We start from the raw sequence: 18,063 nt of genomic DNA, 5'->3' as shown, positions 1-18,063 counted from the left end.
TGCATCTGCTGGGTCAACCGTCTCTCGCAGAGAATTAATATAAGGGTTGAGGAGGGACTATTTGATGTGGACTTTCATTTCCTGATAGTACTTGCAGTGTTGGTTTGACATTCACACCCCATCCCACCGCTTGTGTGCACTTGTTTGAGGTTTGAGCAGAAACCGTGCAAGCGATCTTTTAAATGATTCTCATTTCCATTCCTTTAAGATCACAATTACCCTCAACAGAGCGATTTTTCCCCTCAAATATTGTAAGTGGGAGTTTCCATTGTGCTCAGTCATAGCTGTTGAAATGGCTCATCTTCTGTTTTACAGTAATGATGAGAAAATCGTTGTTTCCATTTCTTTTCTTAGCCCTCCCCTGTTCTGTGAATAAGAACACCAATTAATTTTCCTAGTTTCATCAGATAAATGGTTGACATCCAGGGACACAACTTTGGTATCAAATATCCTTTTCATTCTGACAGAAATCTGGTTTAAAAATTTACATTGCTGAGTGAAGCCCATTGAACGATTTGTCAATTAAAACATGCATTTTCTCCAGTAGTCTGGCCAATAGTCAAGCTTTGTTGTGTTTGTCTGTATATCTCTGCAGGTCAGCCAGGTTACAGATGGAGAGACTACGGTGCCCTGGCTGTTTTCCTGGCAGGAATGGCCTTTGGCTTCCATCACCTTTACCGGGTATGTATGCGTCACCTAATTCTCAAAATGTGTTTGTTTTATCGAGACCTCAAACCTTTTCCCATATTTCTGTTTTTACGTGAGATTGTTACAGTGAGCGTGGATCACAGTGATTACATTTGTGTTACATCATCACTATGAGCTCATAGCCACGCCTATTCCTTGACGTACTTTTTCCTTTCGGAAAAACCCGGTGGGCGTCACTCGCCCTTTTTTATGTACTATCACCTCACGATTTTAATACGTGGGCACAAAGGGGTGCGTGGGCCTTCGGGCCCCATTGGGTCAGGGGGAGACATCATTTCTCGGTGACAGTACACTCTGGCAATAGGATATGATACTCATGTGATGTCATCAATAGGAGTTCATTTGTGAGTGTGTTTAGGTGACACTGCATACAGTGGAGATGGGGCTGTCAGACATATTTGGTGTTTAAAGCTCTAAACACATTTCAGTAACTTTTTCTCTGCCTCTCAGCACGCACAAGAATATTATTGCCCAACTCTACAGTATGTCAGCATAACTGCTGTTATGCGTCCGAGGCTACTAACGTTTTGAGTCACATTTCACAGTGTTTTATAGTGTACTGTAGCTTGTCTTACAAGAATCAGTTGTGTTGAGAATGTAACGTAGCACCTGATGGCTAATACTTTCATCCACCCCCTCACTTTTTCACTTGCTTTTTCACTTTCTTGTTAGCTACAGTTACTCTTTTTTTACAATTGCTCATACATTTTGCTCATCATTAAACTTTGGTGCGTAAAACATCCCACACTGTTACAAACATGAATGATTTCTCAAAACACATAGCTCGGTTGGGAGTGCTGTGTTGTGTTACCTTTGCACACAATCAAGCAACATTTTTGTCCAACGTGCAAGACACGTTTCCTACACTTACACCGTGTCTACACGCAAAAGAAGATATTTTGAGAAATGTCCATACAATGGAAGTCATACAGGTTTGGAATGACATGAGTGCGAGAAAAGGATGAAATCATTTAAATTTTTGGGTCAACTTTCCCTTTAAGGTCCAGAATATCAGGTAAGGCTAGCCTGACTTAGGCAGGTATATAACATCCCAGAGCACTTCAGTAAATGTTCCAGTTTTACTAATTATAAACGATGTAACTCTCTCTCACACTCTCACACACTCTCTCACACACGGTTAGTAGTTCTCCAGTCCCCCGTGTGCCTCTCTGCTGTTTGTGGTATCTGTGCCCGCGGCTGTGGTCATGAGGAAGTGCTGTTCCCTGGCGCGAGAGCTTTTGCTGCTGTCATGTCAGAGGAACATCTCGCTGGTGTCACCATCTGCCCGTCCTTCTCCCCCGCTTTATTTATGCTATAGAGCACCCTGTAAACATCACTCACAGCACCTCGCTTATTAGATACCCTGGTGTTGACACTCATTTCAGTTTTTTTAACTTAAAAGTGTTTATTACCCTTACCAGTGTCAACAACGGTTGCGCCGCTGTGAAAACCTGTTAAGGCCAACTGTTTTCCAGACGGAGCCTGCGCACGCACATTGCACATTACAGCACCCAGCTATTCACCAAATGTCATGTAAATCTCCCCGTCTAATTTCTTGTTGTTCGTCCAGGGAAACAAATCAACACGTGCGTTTGGAAATAAAAAGGGATTGCGCAAGAGGCGGGTGGCAGCTAGCAGAATCGCTAACTGGTTGACCTTTGGTGCTTTTTCTCAGTGTTTGGAGATGTTGTTCTACAAGACTTAAACTCTGACAAGCAATTGTCCTCAGAAGGTGACATGTTTAAATGGAGAAGCCAGCCTGTGGGCTGAAAGACTTAATGATGTTGAACCCAGAGTCATGCCCTGATGCTTAATTCTTGGCCTCTGTGTCAGCCATCGTGGCAAATTGCACTGGATGAAGTGAGAAAACCGCAAGTCTTTTGAGAAGGATAAAAAAACAAAAAGCCCTTGTTTTTTTCAGCATGAATGCAGGCCTGTAAATCATGATAAATATAAAAATGTTTATCCGCTGTTGCTAAACATGATACCGAACTTGATACTGTCAACAGCTTGGTACTTAGAAATATATTTTAGTTTTTAGAAGCTTCAAAGTATTTTAGTTCATTTCAAACTAGTAGAAAGCTGTTTTTTATTATTGTGCAACAGGACAAAATGAGTATTTAAAGTGTACTTTGTTAAGAACTATTTAGTTAACGCAACTGTATAATATTTTCTTTGTTTTTTGGATAATAGACTGTATAGACCACGTCATAAGATGTTAACAAAGCTGGTCCACCACTGATCCAGAAGAACTTCCTATTTCAATTTGTTTTAACTACACAAACGTTTATAACCGAATCAAATTATTTGATGTCTTACTTTTTAAATCTTGCAAAGTGGTTTACATTACTATCAATTTTATTTGATAAAAAAATATATTTATCTGCTTGTTTAATGTCTTCATCTTACTTGAGATCTTTCAGAAACCCTGTTTTGTGCCAGAAAAACACAGGTCTATTATCAATTCAGTCAATTCTGCGAAGTAGCTTTTTTGTTAGCTGCATCTAACGCTAACCACTTTGTTAAAATAATAGTTTGACTTTTGTTTAACTACTCTAAGTAGCTTTTGCTTCGGCAAGCAACATTTTCAAAGCTACTTTCCCATCTGTTGTTCGCCAACACAGTAAGAAATTGGTTTCGAATCAGTGGATCAATGGATTTATGCACAAAAAAGTGATCAGGAAGGATTACTTGAAATTCGATTGGCCCACGCTAATGCTAACAGACTAGCCCTTTGTCTATTTGCGCCTCATTCCTCTGGCCGGTTTTCCCTGTTCCTGAGTGGAATTCTAATAACGTGCCGTGTTTTTAATTGCAGAAATACATCCTTCCCCTCATTATGGGCAGCAAAGAGGACAAGAAGCATCTGAAGAAGATCGAGAGCAACATCGCGGATATGAGTGGCACGCTGACACAGACAGGTGAAGATTAATATCTTCATCACTTTTTCCTCCTTAACATTTTCCTTCATTTATCCGTCGCCAAAATCTGCTCACATTTTACAAATGACGGTCCTGTCATTTCGCTTTAATTTGAAATTGCTTGTTTACTGTCAGCTCAGCTTCAATTAATTACGTTTCGCTGAAAAGCTCTTAACCTCGGAATATTAATGAGGAGAAGAGGAATGACAGCGTTTCTTTTTTTGCCGCCTTAACTGCGTGGCAAGAAAGTTCATTTTAATTTTCGGCGTGGTGGCGTGGCTCCCCGGTTAGGCCCGGAGCGCGCTGGTGATTAAGTGTGCGGTGACATGTGCATCTTGTGCCTTGGACAGGTGAGGAATCTCAGCTAGTCTGTCAGAGAGGGATGTCCCTCCGCCTCTCTCTCCTCCCCCTTCTCTTCTCCCCCCTTTTACCCGCTCCGCAGCCGGTGTAATTAAACATCCTAGTAACCATGAAAGCGGGACACTTCCAGGAGAAACTTTGTCTTGTTAGGGCTGCAGTCGACGTGCAGCTGGGTGGCTCTTTCTGAGTAAATGAGAACTCACTCGTGCAATGTTCTTTTACTTTTAAAGAAGAACAAGACGGGACACATGACGTTTATTTTATTATGGTGTTTGCAGGGTAACATTGTATTAGTATTCCTATTTATAGTAATTCAAGTAATGGAATGGTCTCTTAATTTGTTCCTCAGCTGTGTGTGTCAACCAGAATGATTAGTACATTTGACTTAAGCTTAAAATTTGAAGCATGCCAGAATCACACGTTTCTTTTGTTGCTATTTTTTGTTTTGCCTTACAGCCTATACATTTGAATTAAGAAAATAGGTGACCTTCTCAGCGAGATTGAACATATTTACATGTAACACACAGTATGTAAAGATGACACATTACATGCAAAGCAGGTAATTATGACTTTTAATAGACAAAAGACTGTTTCTGGTGTTGTTGGGAAGCTAGACTTTGTCAGAGTACACCTGTCCTTATTTACTCATCCTCATGTCATTCCAAACCTGTACGACTTCTGTGAAAAATTTTGATATTCTAGGAAATGTCTCTTTAGTAGGTTTTGTTTCCATACAGTTGATGTAAATGGGGGCCAATGTTGCTTGGTTACCAACATTAATCAAAATATCTTCTATTGTTTTTTGTAGATAAAAGGCAAGTCACACAGGGTGGAATGACACAAGGGATGACAAAACATTTTTTTTGTGAACTATCCCTTTAAGAGATGTTGACTTTTTATATAGACTAATGTGAATCTGCACAAAGCCTTGCAAACATCTGTGTCTGTATGGTCTTCTCCTAGCCCTTGTTTATTTTATAAGAGATTAAAGTAAGCAAATTTGGGGTATATAGGATAAAGCCTGTAGGCTGCGTGTCTCCACGTTAATCTTGCATCCCCAGGCTTTTGTAGTATGGTTTGGGGAGGGTTTACCAAAAGGCGACTCAATTGCAAGCCATAGCGTGCAAACCTGGTGTGGGTTTCTTTATCTGATTATCAAATGAGTCATTTTGGTCCATATGCAAAAAATTTCTCCTTTGTGTCCTTTGCTGGTTTTTAGCAGGATTCCTGTTTTGTTTAGCATCACATTCAGATTCAGATGATAAGAGTATTCATAATGTGCTGGGCTGGATCTGCTTTTCATATTTGCTTTGCGACACTTGTTCTTTTTTCTCTCCTTCTGTCCCTTCCGCCTGCCACGCGGTTTCCCTCGGAAGATCCGTACCTACCCCCAGTCATTCAAGTCAGTCACGGCGCTGATCTAATTTGCTGTGGCTGCGGCAGCCAAGTTACTATTGTAGTTAATGACTGTTTCATTTAACAGTTTGGGAGAGGGTTGCAATTACAGAGCGAGTTTCCCCCTCTTCTCACAACATGAGTAATAGCAAGTGACTGCCGCTCCTGCCAATTGCCCACACTCCTTTGTTAAAGTTCGTGTTTTTCTCCAGCGCCAGGCGCAGTGGAGTGATGTGTTCCTTTTAACGTGGCGCCATCGCTCCCGTAGTCCGTAACTTTCCACACGCAATTAATGAACGGGCCTAGGAAGCGCCTCGCCGCACGCGGGCTGTAATGGAATTGCGCCGCCTGTTTGGTCTCTTTGTCTGTGGAGAGCATATTGGTGACCAGATGGCCAATAAAGACTCAGACGGACTTGGACATATGCAGTGTACATTATATTAAGGTATTTACTGAATAATTTACGCTATACACACTGTCTCTTTTCCCGCAGCAGCTGTGAAGCCACTTGCAAGATCTCAAATTCTCCCAATTGTTTTCTCCAAAGAGAGGGTTGGTGGAAACCTGAGCCACAGTAAATGGAGGCATTATTTCTTGCATTTTAAGTCTGAGGCGTGCGTGCGTGTGTGTCAGGGTTACACTATCAAAAGAAACATGCTTCATAAAGCCATAGATTAGAAATGGCTCCAAAAAGAACAATTTACATCTGAAGAACCTTACGCTTTCACAAAAGGTTAGTTTTAGTGAAAAAATGTACTTTGGATTAGATTATTAAAAAATTGAAAGAAGTGGTTCTTATAAGAACCTTTTAATAAATAGTTATTTTTCCGACCCAAAATTGGGTTTTCTAAGGCGTCGCTGTCAAGAACCTTTTGAAAAAGTTTTTAATTTTAAGAATGTTAGTTTGGAATAGTAGGTGCTCATTCCCGAAGTGTACTACTATAAGAATAGTCCGGGTGATGTAATGGAATTGTTGCTCAGGACACATTTATTATATTTTTCAAGTATTTTTATTGTATTCATAGTAGGTTAAAGATTGTACCTGAATTATTATGCAAAATGTTGTGTGATAACATTGACCCTAAATGGCACTAATATTTTTGTTAAAATGGATGTGCATGTCTGAGAGGGCAACACAGCTTCAATGACATCAGCCTGGGTTTTGGTTGGAACGAATGAAAAAGATTTTTATAGGTACATCATCAAGGAGCAATCTCTACGACCCTTAGCATCAAACCAGCAAAATTATTCTCAAAAGATCTGAAGGCTTGCATTAAAAAATTTCCGTCCTTTTATGATTGACTTTGAGCCATTGTTCCAAGTCACCCTTTAAGACAGGCAAAGGTTTCACGAGAGATAAACACGTTACAGCTCTTAACCAGAGAGCGAAAGGGCTGTTTCTATGCCAGTCGAGCCCTGAAACCGCGCGCTGGAGAGCCAACAGTCGGCAGCTAATAATATCTGCTGATGTTAATCCAATTAGAGTTGATTTAACACTTTACAGAGCATGATTTATAGAGGCGTTTATTGGTTTTCTGTAACATAATCAGTTTGGAAACTTAATGCATTGTTTGGGAATGCATGTGTGACTGGAAACGGGGAGAGAGCAACTTGTGCTCTGGGTTATTTGAAATGATACCCTCATTATTAACACCAACTCTGGCCCTGCTAGGGCTGTTTTTCTTGGGCTTTCTCTAATCCTCACAGCCAGCACAATCTGACAATAATTCAATCTTCAGAGAGGATGGAAAATGAGCTGTATTTAGTAAGATTAGTGAGGACACTGGTGTCTAGCCCTCTCGCCTCCCAAATGAGCGGGTTTTTTCCATCTTGTTGATTGTTTGGCGAGTTTGACGGAGGCAGCGTTTCAAACCCGTGCTAATGGAGGTTAAGAGACCGTGATTTGATATAAGAGCAGACGTCGGTGATTAATCTTGTACAAATAGAGGTGTCTTATATTACTGATTGAGCTGAAGGCTAAATCAAAGAGAAAACTACCGCATGTTGATCGACGGTAATGGTTTCAAACAAACAGGCGTGTGGATTTGCACTGGATCCAAACTAAAGCTGATGTTTTCCTGCTTGTGGAGTTCTGGTAATTGTTTTGTGTGGTCTTTAATCTCTGTGTGTTTGTGTTTTTGGATGCAGTCACTCAGTTGCAGATGACCCTGACATCTGTGCAAGAATTGCTGGTCCAACAGCAGAAGAAAATTCAGGAGCTGTCACGGGAGCTGGCTAACTCACAGGTAATACCACAACAGTTTATTCACTTAAAAACAACAATTGTCTTCTTGACCTTCGCCTCATGTTGTTCACAACCCCTGCAACTTCGTTTCTTAAATGAAACTCAGGCAGAGATAGCAGAATGTTCACATAGTTTCATCATTGGGATTGAGCTGTGAAGATGTATCACTCCAGGTTTGATGATAATGATGAGACACATGGGAACCAATAATGCTTGACATTGTTGACATTAACCCTGTTATGATGGCACGTCTTGACACGTCAAGGCATTTTCGGGTGAACTATATCTTTAACATTTGGTCAGTGGTATTTTAGTTGGTCAAGGGCATATCATAGATATGGTGTCTAATAATGATTTATGGCAAAAATAAAAATGATCTTTCCGTTTCGGAAAAACAGCAACGATATGTGAAGACAAAGCTATTTTGACAGAAGTGACTGAAAAACAGATTATAGAGTCAAACATTCCTACGGTTGTTGTCATTTTTGACATTGCAGATCAAGCGTTAGGCCAAAATGAGATATGAGTCTTCCAGAATCACAGTGCTTACATTTTTCTCATTTTCTTCGTTTTTTTCCTTTTGATACACAATCATCATTAGACAACAAAATTCTCTGTTATGCAAATTCTAACTAATGTAAGGAACTAAAAAATGCACCGATAGCTTTTACCATTGGTACACATTGAAAATGAACTAGAAGTTAAAACACGAAAGGAATTTAGTCTAAAAGTAGTTGAATTCCTTCACGGCATTTCAGATATTGGTATGATAGACGACATTCGTTGTGTTTGTTTGCTGAGTTTACTGTAAGTAAAGGTCTCCCGTGCATTTTCCAAAGGCCGTTCGTGCCGCTCAGTTTCAGGGGCGCAGCCTCTATAAAACAAGGCCACTTTGAGTTAAAACAACACAGATATTTTTCCTTGACACTGAGACTGATGCTTCACCCTGATGTGAATATTAGCGGTGACAGGTCTCAAATGCTGTTCGTAGGAGAAAAAATGCGCATCAGCAGGACGAGACGTGTCTTGGGAGCTCCATAAAGATCGTGTAGGGCCATCTCCGCTAGCTCTAGCAAGCCATGCAGGGACATGAAGTGAACCCTGCCCTTCCTGATCTTTTTTCTTTCTTGTCTTCTGCTATTTTCAGCTGGACTGAGAACTCGGTTAACCTGCAAAGTTTTTCTTTCTGAGAAATGAATTGTATAAAGACTACTTATTAGAAGTTGAATATAGGGCTAGTTGGGACAGAAACTCCTGTAATAAAAATTATATCTCAGTATCTCACGTCTGACTAAAATGGATTTTAATCTTAAAATGAAGAATACTTCTTTAACAGATTTAATCTTTCAATGTGCTTTAATGCAAATTTTTTATTTTTTTTGATAGGTTGAATTTCTCAGCCAATAGATTATGTAGCAGTGGTGTTTGTTTGCACTTTACAGATTTCCTTGGATGGAGAGCATTCAGATAATTCCGGAGATGGTAAAAAATAAAAATATACAGTAACTGATGCTTTAATCCAAAATTACAAACCGTGAGAGTTGAAAGCAGAATGTGAGAAGCAAGAGAATGTTTTGAAAAAGATTGCATTGACTGCAGATTTTTCATCTTGACTGTTGTGGCAAAGCTGATTTTGTTGCCTTTACGCAGATAATTTAGTGCGTTATGGTGTCATTATCTCTCAGAGGAATGTTCGTCGTGATGATAAAGGCTTCAAGTGCTTTGTGAAGACATGTGCCTATAATCTATAGGGATTCGTCATCTGTTGCAAATCACAGGCGTTTTGCATGTGGCGCTTGCTGAAAACACAGTGCCATACCTCACAACGTGAAACTCTATACACTTTGTATCTTACGATGGCGTGATAAATCATCCCACAACGGTACCAAAAAGGGCCTTAGAATTGCAACCGAGGGTATGTTTTATGTCCACAGCTTGTTAAGCACATGGGAGTTTTACTGACGCATCTGGATCCCACAAGAAAGCATATGCAAACACATCTGGCCCTGAAGTGAAAAACAAATCTCTCACCCTTCTGAAGTTTGCCAGAAACTCATCGCTACGTTTTTTTCTCCCCCCCGGCATCCTTCCGTCACCCTCTTGAAGTTCTCCATCCATAAACTGACTTTACAAAACATAATATCTCCAGCGCACCTCCGCTGTTAGAGAGTCTGCTAAACTCCTTCCAGAAAACCGCCTTCACATCGATCTATTGTTCAAAACACTTTCAGCCATCATCTGCAACAGCCGCCCAAAGAACATTTTTCGCAGTCAAATTCGAGATTGAATTAAAAAGCTTGTGCTTCATTTGTCATGAGTGCCCTGCTGGAAAGCTGCAGCAAAGTATATAAAGTATGCTTCGCATCAAAACGGCCACTAAACAAATCATAAAGTCTACTTAACGCTGATCTTACATTTTATTTTGAGAGGTGCAGAGCCCCGTTGTCTAGAGCCATGTGTGTAATCCTGAAATTGTTTTCAAGTCCAGGGTGTGAGATTAGGGACACGTGTTCAGACTTCATGTTTAGTGTGCGGTTTGCTCAGCTGCCTTTACGGGCTTCCCTGCTCCACACAGAAAGCGACGAGCTTGTCAATTAAACCCTTTAATGCGGAAATGTGTATTTAACCCAAAACACATGGTGACTCCTGTTCTCTCATCTGCTAAGAAAACATTCTGTATACTTTCAAAGCCAAAGTATAGTACAGTGTGTAGTGTTGTGAGTGTTGTGTTGTTTCTCTGTACAAGTCGTGCAAACTGTTAATGCGTTTGGGCAGGTAGTTTAGCATATGGTGAGCTATTATTCAAAGGTCTTGTGATCAAGTCTTTGTTGATTGAAGAAGAAATGAAGTGTTTTAGAAAAGTGTAAATTGTGTTACATGGGTAGTTGACAAATAAATCGTGCACGTGTCCTATGATGTGAAACTGCCAATATTACATTGTCTTATATTATTGAAATATAAAAGAGCATAAGAGAAATTTGTCTCCATTGTCAGTTTTTTTTTTCAAAACGTTTTGCTGTCACACCAGAGGACATATTTGCATATTAGTGTGTCAACTACCCATATTTTGTGTAGCTCAAACACAGCACTTTTTCCAAGGGGTGGAATTTATTGTCCTATACTTTCCATAGTGAACTTATTGTGATACATTTTCCATAAGGGCATATTTAACTGGTATTTGAGGTTTGTTAAAGTAATAAAACATGCCGTGTTGCTTTTCCCACATTATATCACTCATAGGCTTGCAATGAACAAAGGACCAAAGCCGTATCAATTGACAAGACTCTTGAGTTGTTTTTCTTTCAACCTGGCGACCACATAGCAACAGAAAAAATAACATTGCTATCAACATTCACAGAAAAATTATTGTTCTCCTTTGAAAATATTTACTTTTGAATCACCAGCAAAACCTAGACGTCCCTTTCTTCACGTGCATCAGCTGAGATTTTTGTATAAAATCCACATTTTGACTAGTTGCTATGCCTTTAAAAAAGATAGTTCACTTAGAAATGAAAATTCTATCATCATTTACTCACCCTCTTGTCACAAAAATGTTGATAAACAAACAACGGTGGTACCCATTGACTTTTGTGTCCATACAATAGAAGTGAATGGGTACCGCCGTTGTAAAAATTTAGACATAAAATATTTATTTTGTGTTCTGCAAAAGAAAGAAAGTCATACAGGTTTGAAATGACAAGAGGGCGAGTAAATGATGACAGAATTTTCATTTTTGGGTGAACTATCCCTTGGGCGACCGCCCAGGCAAGATTAGGAGCTCTTTGCTTTTATTTATCTATTTATTGCCACACAGAGAGAGAGAGAATAAACAGGCTCAGATAAATTGTACCAATGTTTTCACTAGAAATGCTCCCTTGGGATTTATTTCTCCGCTGATTTCACTCTAAATATACTCGCGTTAGTGAAAATAGCATCAGAGAGGGAAGCAGTTAATTCATTTGCATTTACACATTTCTTACCTCGCCTGGTTAAGATATTATCCGTCTGTAATGGTCCACAGACATTTACTTTAATGTATTCCGTGTTTGCCTGCTGCCGTACCGCTACGGCGCATGCACGTGCACATACCTCTCTTGTATGAAATGCTCCACCTCCTTAAATAATTACCCAGACTGTAAAGACGCTTTGTTCACACTTAAAAGGGTGATGAACCCCGATCACACTATATTGACCCTTATGACTGGATGACTGCTCACACAGTCAAAGACATGTAGAGAAAACCCTTTAGCGGCAATTAAATAGCCATCACTTAATGTGTGTGTGTGTGTGTGTTAGTCTCCAAAATGAAGATGAAGTTGCAAGTGCTACCTGAACTTCAGAGGAGGTCCTTTGTAGCCTCTGTTAAAATATTATTTAGATTTTATGTCCGAGAAGTGTAAGCTCGGCCGCCAAAGCAATTAATTTTTTTACGTACAAAGGTAAAATGAGCGAGAGGCACATTCCAGCTGTAATATGCGGGTGCCGTGGGGAGTGTGGGATTTAGATGGCCGTAATGAGGTGAGGACTATAATAGGAGTGCCTTCATCGGGCCTAATGCGTTCAGCTCTGATCACATGTGCCCTCTTCGAAATCACTGCACTTATCTGAAGGCTTTAAGAGCAGAACGGAGAAGAAACCCCAGCCTCGCCTCTCCGTCCCTCCACAGCCCTCACTGTAAATGAGTCTGATCCTTTTCAGATAGATTCAATTAATTTACTTTAGATTTAATTACATGTGAAAGAGTCCGAGTTAGCCCTCTCCTCTCGATTGGGGGTCTCTGCTTTCTAACTAGCCACCCCTTGTGATTCGGACGTTGTTAATTACACTTTTATTTTTATTTTCCCCTCAGCCCGTTTCCTTCTATTTCCTCTTTTTCCTCCTCTGAGAGCCGAAGAACTGGAGGATTATGGGGGTTTGTTGAGGGCTGTTTGTTTGTGGATGGTTCAAAGAGTCAGGTACCACTGTGACTCAGTCGTGGCTCGACAGGAGGGGTTATTCTGCCCCTGAACGGGGCTTGAGGGCCAGGATTAATCCGTCGGAACGTTCGTTTGAATGAGGCGGATTTCTCAGGTCGAGTATTGAAATGAAGAGTGCTTTGTTGTGTGGAAATATGGTGATTATTTACCAGTGTGGTTTTTCTTTGGTACTCGAAATGTTGTTGTTTTTTCTCCAGAAGTGAGCTGCATTTTCTAAACTGACATTTCGTATCACCTGTCTCGTGTGAAAAAAATAAGGATGGAATATTTTTCTGCTCTTTTTTACTTTGAAGTCATTTGTTATTCAAATGTTTGCTAGCCACCTCAATTGGCCATCCTTCCCTTCAGCAATTCATCCCAGTTGGTGAGCAGTTGGTGATAAGGCTTCTTTTAATAAAAACCTCTGTGACTTGATGAATGCTGCCATTGTTGTGACAGAGACCTCTTATCAAACACCTCTATCCTCAAATCAGCAGTCTGCAATATGGAAAAATATGTAAAAATGGCATGATTCATTCGCTTAGCCTTTTCGGAAAAGATCCTGACCTTCTGGGCGGAGAGATAGTTCTCGTCAGGGTAGTTATGGTTTGATATCGTGACTTTGAGGACTTCATTGTCTCAATGGCAGTGGTTTGATATATTGACAGTTTGAATGCATCTGAATACTTCATTCATTAAATGTTTCTGATGGCTGTAAATAATGATGTTGGGTGAAAAAGGGACAAACCCAACTGTTGGGTTAAAAATGTACCAAGTTGATTCACCCCAAAATGACTGGGTCAACAGATGGTTGGATCAAATATTAACCATTTTCCAAGTTAGGTTAACCCAACTGTTTGATTTGTTCCTCTTTGACCAAACTATGGGTGGAAAATAACCCGGCATTATTTATTGTAACAACTTACTAAAGTGAAGCTTTTTTTAATGTGATAAGTTTTGAGTTTATGCAGTCATATGCCAAATTCTGCTATGTAAGACCCTATGTTGAATGGCAGTCAAGGGCCTTTAAAATACAAAACATAAAAAGTGATTTGTCAGTTTGTTTTGTTTTGTTTTCAAAGGCCTCGTCTGCAACCAACTGCATGCTGGAGTCTCAGAGCATCAGTGAGCTCAAGGCTGAGATTGTGTCTTTGAAAGGTCTTCTTCTCAGCAGGTAACTTACTCTCTGTAACATTAATGTAGTAAATATAATATAATATATTAATTTATTTTAGTATAATTTTTAAGGTTAATAAAAAATCTGCACAGTTAAAAAGATGCATCTACCTAAAAAGTACCTCTAGTAGGTCTAACAAAATGGATGTTTTGTGTTGTTGATATGTAAATGTCTGTCGTATGGCCAACATTTGTAAGCCTTGGGATGGTTCAGCAAATAAATCTGTCTGAATTGGTTTGATCTATATCCGTCATATCGTTCTTCTCACTGGGGCATGTAGCTGGAACCGGCTCATTACTGGTTAATGAGGCTTCACACATCCAACAGGTTCTTTCAATGCCCCAGGATGGATCTTCTCTTACTTTCATTTATATTTACTTGATTATCTATGTATCATGCAAATTAAGATCCAAGTAATCTCATACATCTGAAATTGGCACACATGAAAGCTTTCGTTTGTCTGGGGTTTTCATTCTCTTTAAACATTTTGAGCTGTAATAACCTTTTTCTTCCTCTGTCAGCAGGCTTAATCTTTGCTGTAATACGAAAAATCTCTTTCTGCTAAGCTTATTCCATCATGTATTTCCAAAATACCTTCACATGAAATATTTGATGTTTTTTTATAAAGTAACTTCGTTGATGCCAGGTGTGGCATACTTGTACTTCCTCATACTGCAGATCATACACTGACAAATCTGCATGTCCAAAGCACAATAGCACGACTCACTTTTGCATATTTTAGTCAGATATGCCCGAGGCACTATATGTACTCCATTGTGAAAGATGTCGGCAAACGGACGAAACGCTTATCATTTTCATCACCTCTTCTTTCTTCTCGCATTCCCAGGAGGCAGTTCCCCGCCTCACCCTCCATCCCCAAAATCCCATCCTGGCAAATCCCTCTCAATCCGGGGTCGCTGTCCATCAACCACACTAACAGCAGTAGTGACATCTCACCCGTCAGCAACGAGTCCACCAACTCCTCCCCTGTTAAAGAGAGCACCAGCTCGCAGGCCACCCTGTCCGGCTCGCACTGCCTGAATGGAGACGTGGGCCTGGGGTCCTTGCTCCCTCTTGACCTGAAAAACCGCATGGAAGTCCAGGGAGAGGAAGAGAAGAAAGATCATGATGATGAGGCGGTGGCAGAGGAGGAGGAGGAGGAGGAGGAGGAAGAGGACGACGTGACCCATGTGGATGAGGAGGATCTGAGCGTCCAGACAGAGGACAGAAGAGGAGGTGACGGACAGATAAACGAACAGGTGGAGAAGCTGAGACGTCCGGAGGGGGCGAGCAACGAGAGCGAGGTCGATTAGAATGAATGTGTCCGGCCATTTGGTTTTTCATTCCCTTTGCCCCACCTTAGTTAATTTAAGTTTCGGTTGTTGCAGTAAAACGGTTACCCTCTGCATATTTAAGAACAGCAGGTGAGATGGATTATGTCCCATTTATTGCACCTCTAATCCCCTTTGACCTGATTTACTTGACTTTTCAACATGCAAACTTTCAACGTGCTACAAGCATGGAAACACACACATTCTGCATGCCTGAACAAGCACAGTAACAGAATATTTTTGGAGAAACAACAATGAGAGAATGAACATGACTTTTTTCTTTGGTAATGAAGACCACTCCCATCAATGCTAGCTAATTCATCAGATGCTTCAGACTACAGGTTTGGATACACTACAAAGGGTAAAGCTGTAAAGCTTCAAGCCACCCCTTTAAAGGAATAGTTCACCCAAAAATAACAATTCTGTCATCATTTACTCACGCTCTTGTCATTTCAAAACTGTATTACTTTTTTCTTTTGCCAAACATAAAATAATTTTAGTTACGAAATACCACTGGTCCCCATTTACTTCTATTACACAAAACCAATCCAAGTCAATGTTACCAACAGTCTTCTAAATATCTCCTTTTGTGTTCAGCAAAAGAAGAAAATGATAGAATTCTTTTTTTTTGGTGAACTATTCCTTTAAGTTCTGTTCTACTTTAGTAAAGGCTAGTTTATGCCTCCAAAAACACACAGCTGTTGGGTTTAGTCGGACAGTTTCTTAAACCTGTTGCTATTGTGGAAATATCACTTGTTTTCCAACATTTTAAATACAATGTTTTAATTGTTGGCTTTCATTCAGACATACGACATCTGTATCCTTCACTTGTAGTATGCAGATCACCTTCGTAGTCTTTGTAAGGCCTTGTAATTTGCGATTAGAGTGATGGCGCGTCTCACCGATAGCGAGAATGGGAAATGGGAAAACGTGCATGAGAACGCCGGGAACGAGAGAAAGAGAAATGCGTCTGTCTCGCCCGCGTCTTTCCAGTCTCCAGCAGGGTTGCTGATTTGGTTTATGAAGTATGTTAATAATCAAATGATCGACAAATAACAGATGTATTAGTTCATGCAGCTTGAAATGTCAAGGAGGCTAAAATCGGAAATCTAATACTGAAAGCCTGTTATATTGTATTATATTACATGACAAACCCTCCAGTCCAAATTATATAGGCCTCCTGCAGTGAATAATCTTAACATGAAATGGTGCTGGGGTTTTGTAATTAAACCGTGTAAAACAATGGATGCTTCAGCTGAGGTACTGACAGTCTTACTTTTCTGTTCGGTGGCTTTTGTCTCAGAACAGCCTGAGAGGATTTTTAAAAAAGGCAAGAAATAAAACTCCCCTGTGATGTGAATCAAGAGAAATGTATGAATATTTAACTAATGAAATTACTCACTCGCCAGCTGACGAGAAGAAAGCCAGAGAGATCCTGGCATGAGAACTACGGCATCTGATCCATTGTGACATTTTCACTTTTAACAAATGACCTTCAGAGTAACCGGATTACAGCACATAACAGGTGAATCATGGGAGTGTGGCAGTCTCCGCCATGCAGAGCTCAATTTTTCCGGCTGTGTTTGTCTTTTTTTTCTAGACTAGAAGTGACTTTATCTCACCCAACTATAGAAAATGATCATATGATACAGTGTGAATTGATTTGCTTTGCAGTCATACAGGATTAGATTTTTCTTTCTAAAACTTAGACATTGATATGTAAAGCTAAAGATCCAAATGCAAAGCGAATGATTAGGGAATAGTTAAGCAAAAAATTAAATGCTGTCGTTATTGATGTACCTTCATGTCTTTCCAATTACTTAAACGTTATCTCTTTTCCATAAACATTGATCATAACTTAAAATTTGCCTTATTTCTCTCATTCAAAGGGTTAAACTGTTGTTGTATGGAAAATATATTTTTTTAATATCACTTTATTCCCACCGAGGAAGGTCATTTGGAATGTCAGTGATAAGTAAATAATGACAGTAGTTTGAACTTTATTTTGATCTCTGAAGTAAATGATATCATATTGGTGTCATACAGAGATGACATGGTTGAGTAACGGATAGTTACTGATTTAACTCGAAGGAAGGAAGATCATCAGCTTTAGTTTAGTGTTTGTGCGTGTACGAGTTTTTACTTAAAACCACAATCTTGAGTTCCTTTAACTAGCAGGTTGATTCTGCTATTGTGATAGCGGAGGCCTTCAAACAACAACAACAACACATCTTACTAAATTTAGCTAATCATTGTAAATCTGCTATGAGGGATGTTAGATCTACTGAATTAATGATGAGATAAACCACAGATTCAGTGCCTATGTGTCTCTCTTGAGATCATGTTCTCCTTGTGTCCAACTGCGTTTCTATGACACAATTTTGTTGGGAGTCTAAATCCTGTGGCTGGGTTTCAGCAACTCAGATTGGGGATTTAAGCATTCATTTTGATTTTGTGTGTGTGTGTGTGTGTGTGCATTCGTATCATCTTACTGTAGGTATACAGGTGAGCTAACGATAAAGGTTTGTTGTATGAAGTGTTGGATGATGTTGTTGACACAGAGACAGATTTGTCACGTTCTGGAGATTAATGTAAATAATTGTAATAAATTTCATTTAAACCAGACTAGTGTTTGTGGTTGATTTTTCATAATTCAATTCAATTTCATTTATATAGTGCTTTTCATTATGTTTATTTACAGGAGAAAATAAGAAAAACAGCACAGTGCATGGTGTTTATAGAACAAGGAGGATCATTCTAGCAAATAATATCAAATACATGCAGTCTCCCGGTGAGCAAGCTAACAAGGCCCAGTGCCGAGGAACCCAAACTCCAATGATAAATAAATGGAGAAAGAAACTTGACAGAAACCAGTCTCAGCCGGGAGGGCCAGGTTCCCTCTAATGTGTCATAGCTGCACTCAGTGACTTTGATTCAAAGACAACAGGAATGTTATAAGGAAGGAAAATAG

General features: G+C 39.8%; 1 protein-coding gene across 1 annotated transcript in view; it reads left to right on the top strand.

Annotated features, from left to right (window-relative positions):
* Positions 1 to 17,716, top strand: part of pex14 (peroxisomal biogenesis factor 14) — a 56,796-nt gene extending 39,080 nt beyond the window's left edge. The window contains exons 5-9 of the mRNA XM_079478778.1: positions 596 to 681; positions 3,527 to 3,629; positions 7,533 to 7,630; positions 13,667 to 13,758; positions 14,609 to 17,716. Of these exons, the coding sequence (XP_079334904.1) occupies positions 596 to 681; positions 3,527 to 3,629; positions 7,533 to 7,630; positions 13,667 to 13,758; positions 14,609 to 15,074 (845 nt within the window). The 3' untranslated portion in view covers positions 15,075 to 17,716. The remainder of the gene's footprint in view (positions 1 to 595; positions 682 to 3,526; positions 3,630 to 7,532; positions 7,631 to 13,666; positions 13,759 to 14,608) is intronic.
* The last annotated feature ends 347 nt before the right edge of the window (positions 17,717 to 18,063 follow it).

Source organism: Barbatula barbatula, assembly GCF_947034865.1.
Source record: "Barbatula barbatula genome assembly, chromosome: 17".
Taxonomy (NCBI): domain Eukaryota; kingdom Metazoa; phylum Chordata; class Actinopteri; order Cypriniformes; family Nemacheilidae; genus Barbatula; species Barbatula barbatula.
This window is presented reverse-complemented; position numbering and strand designations above follow the sequence as displayed.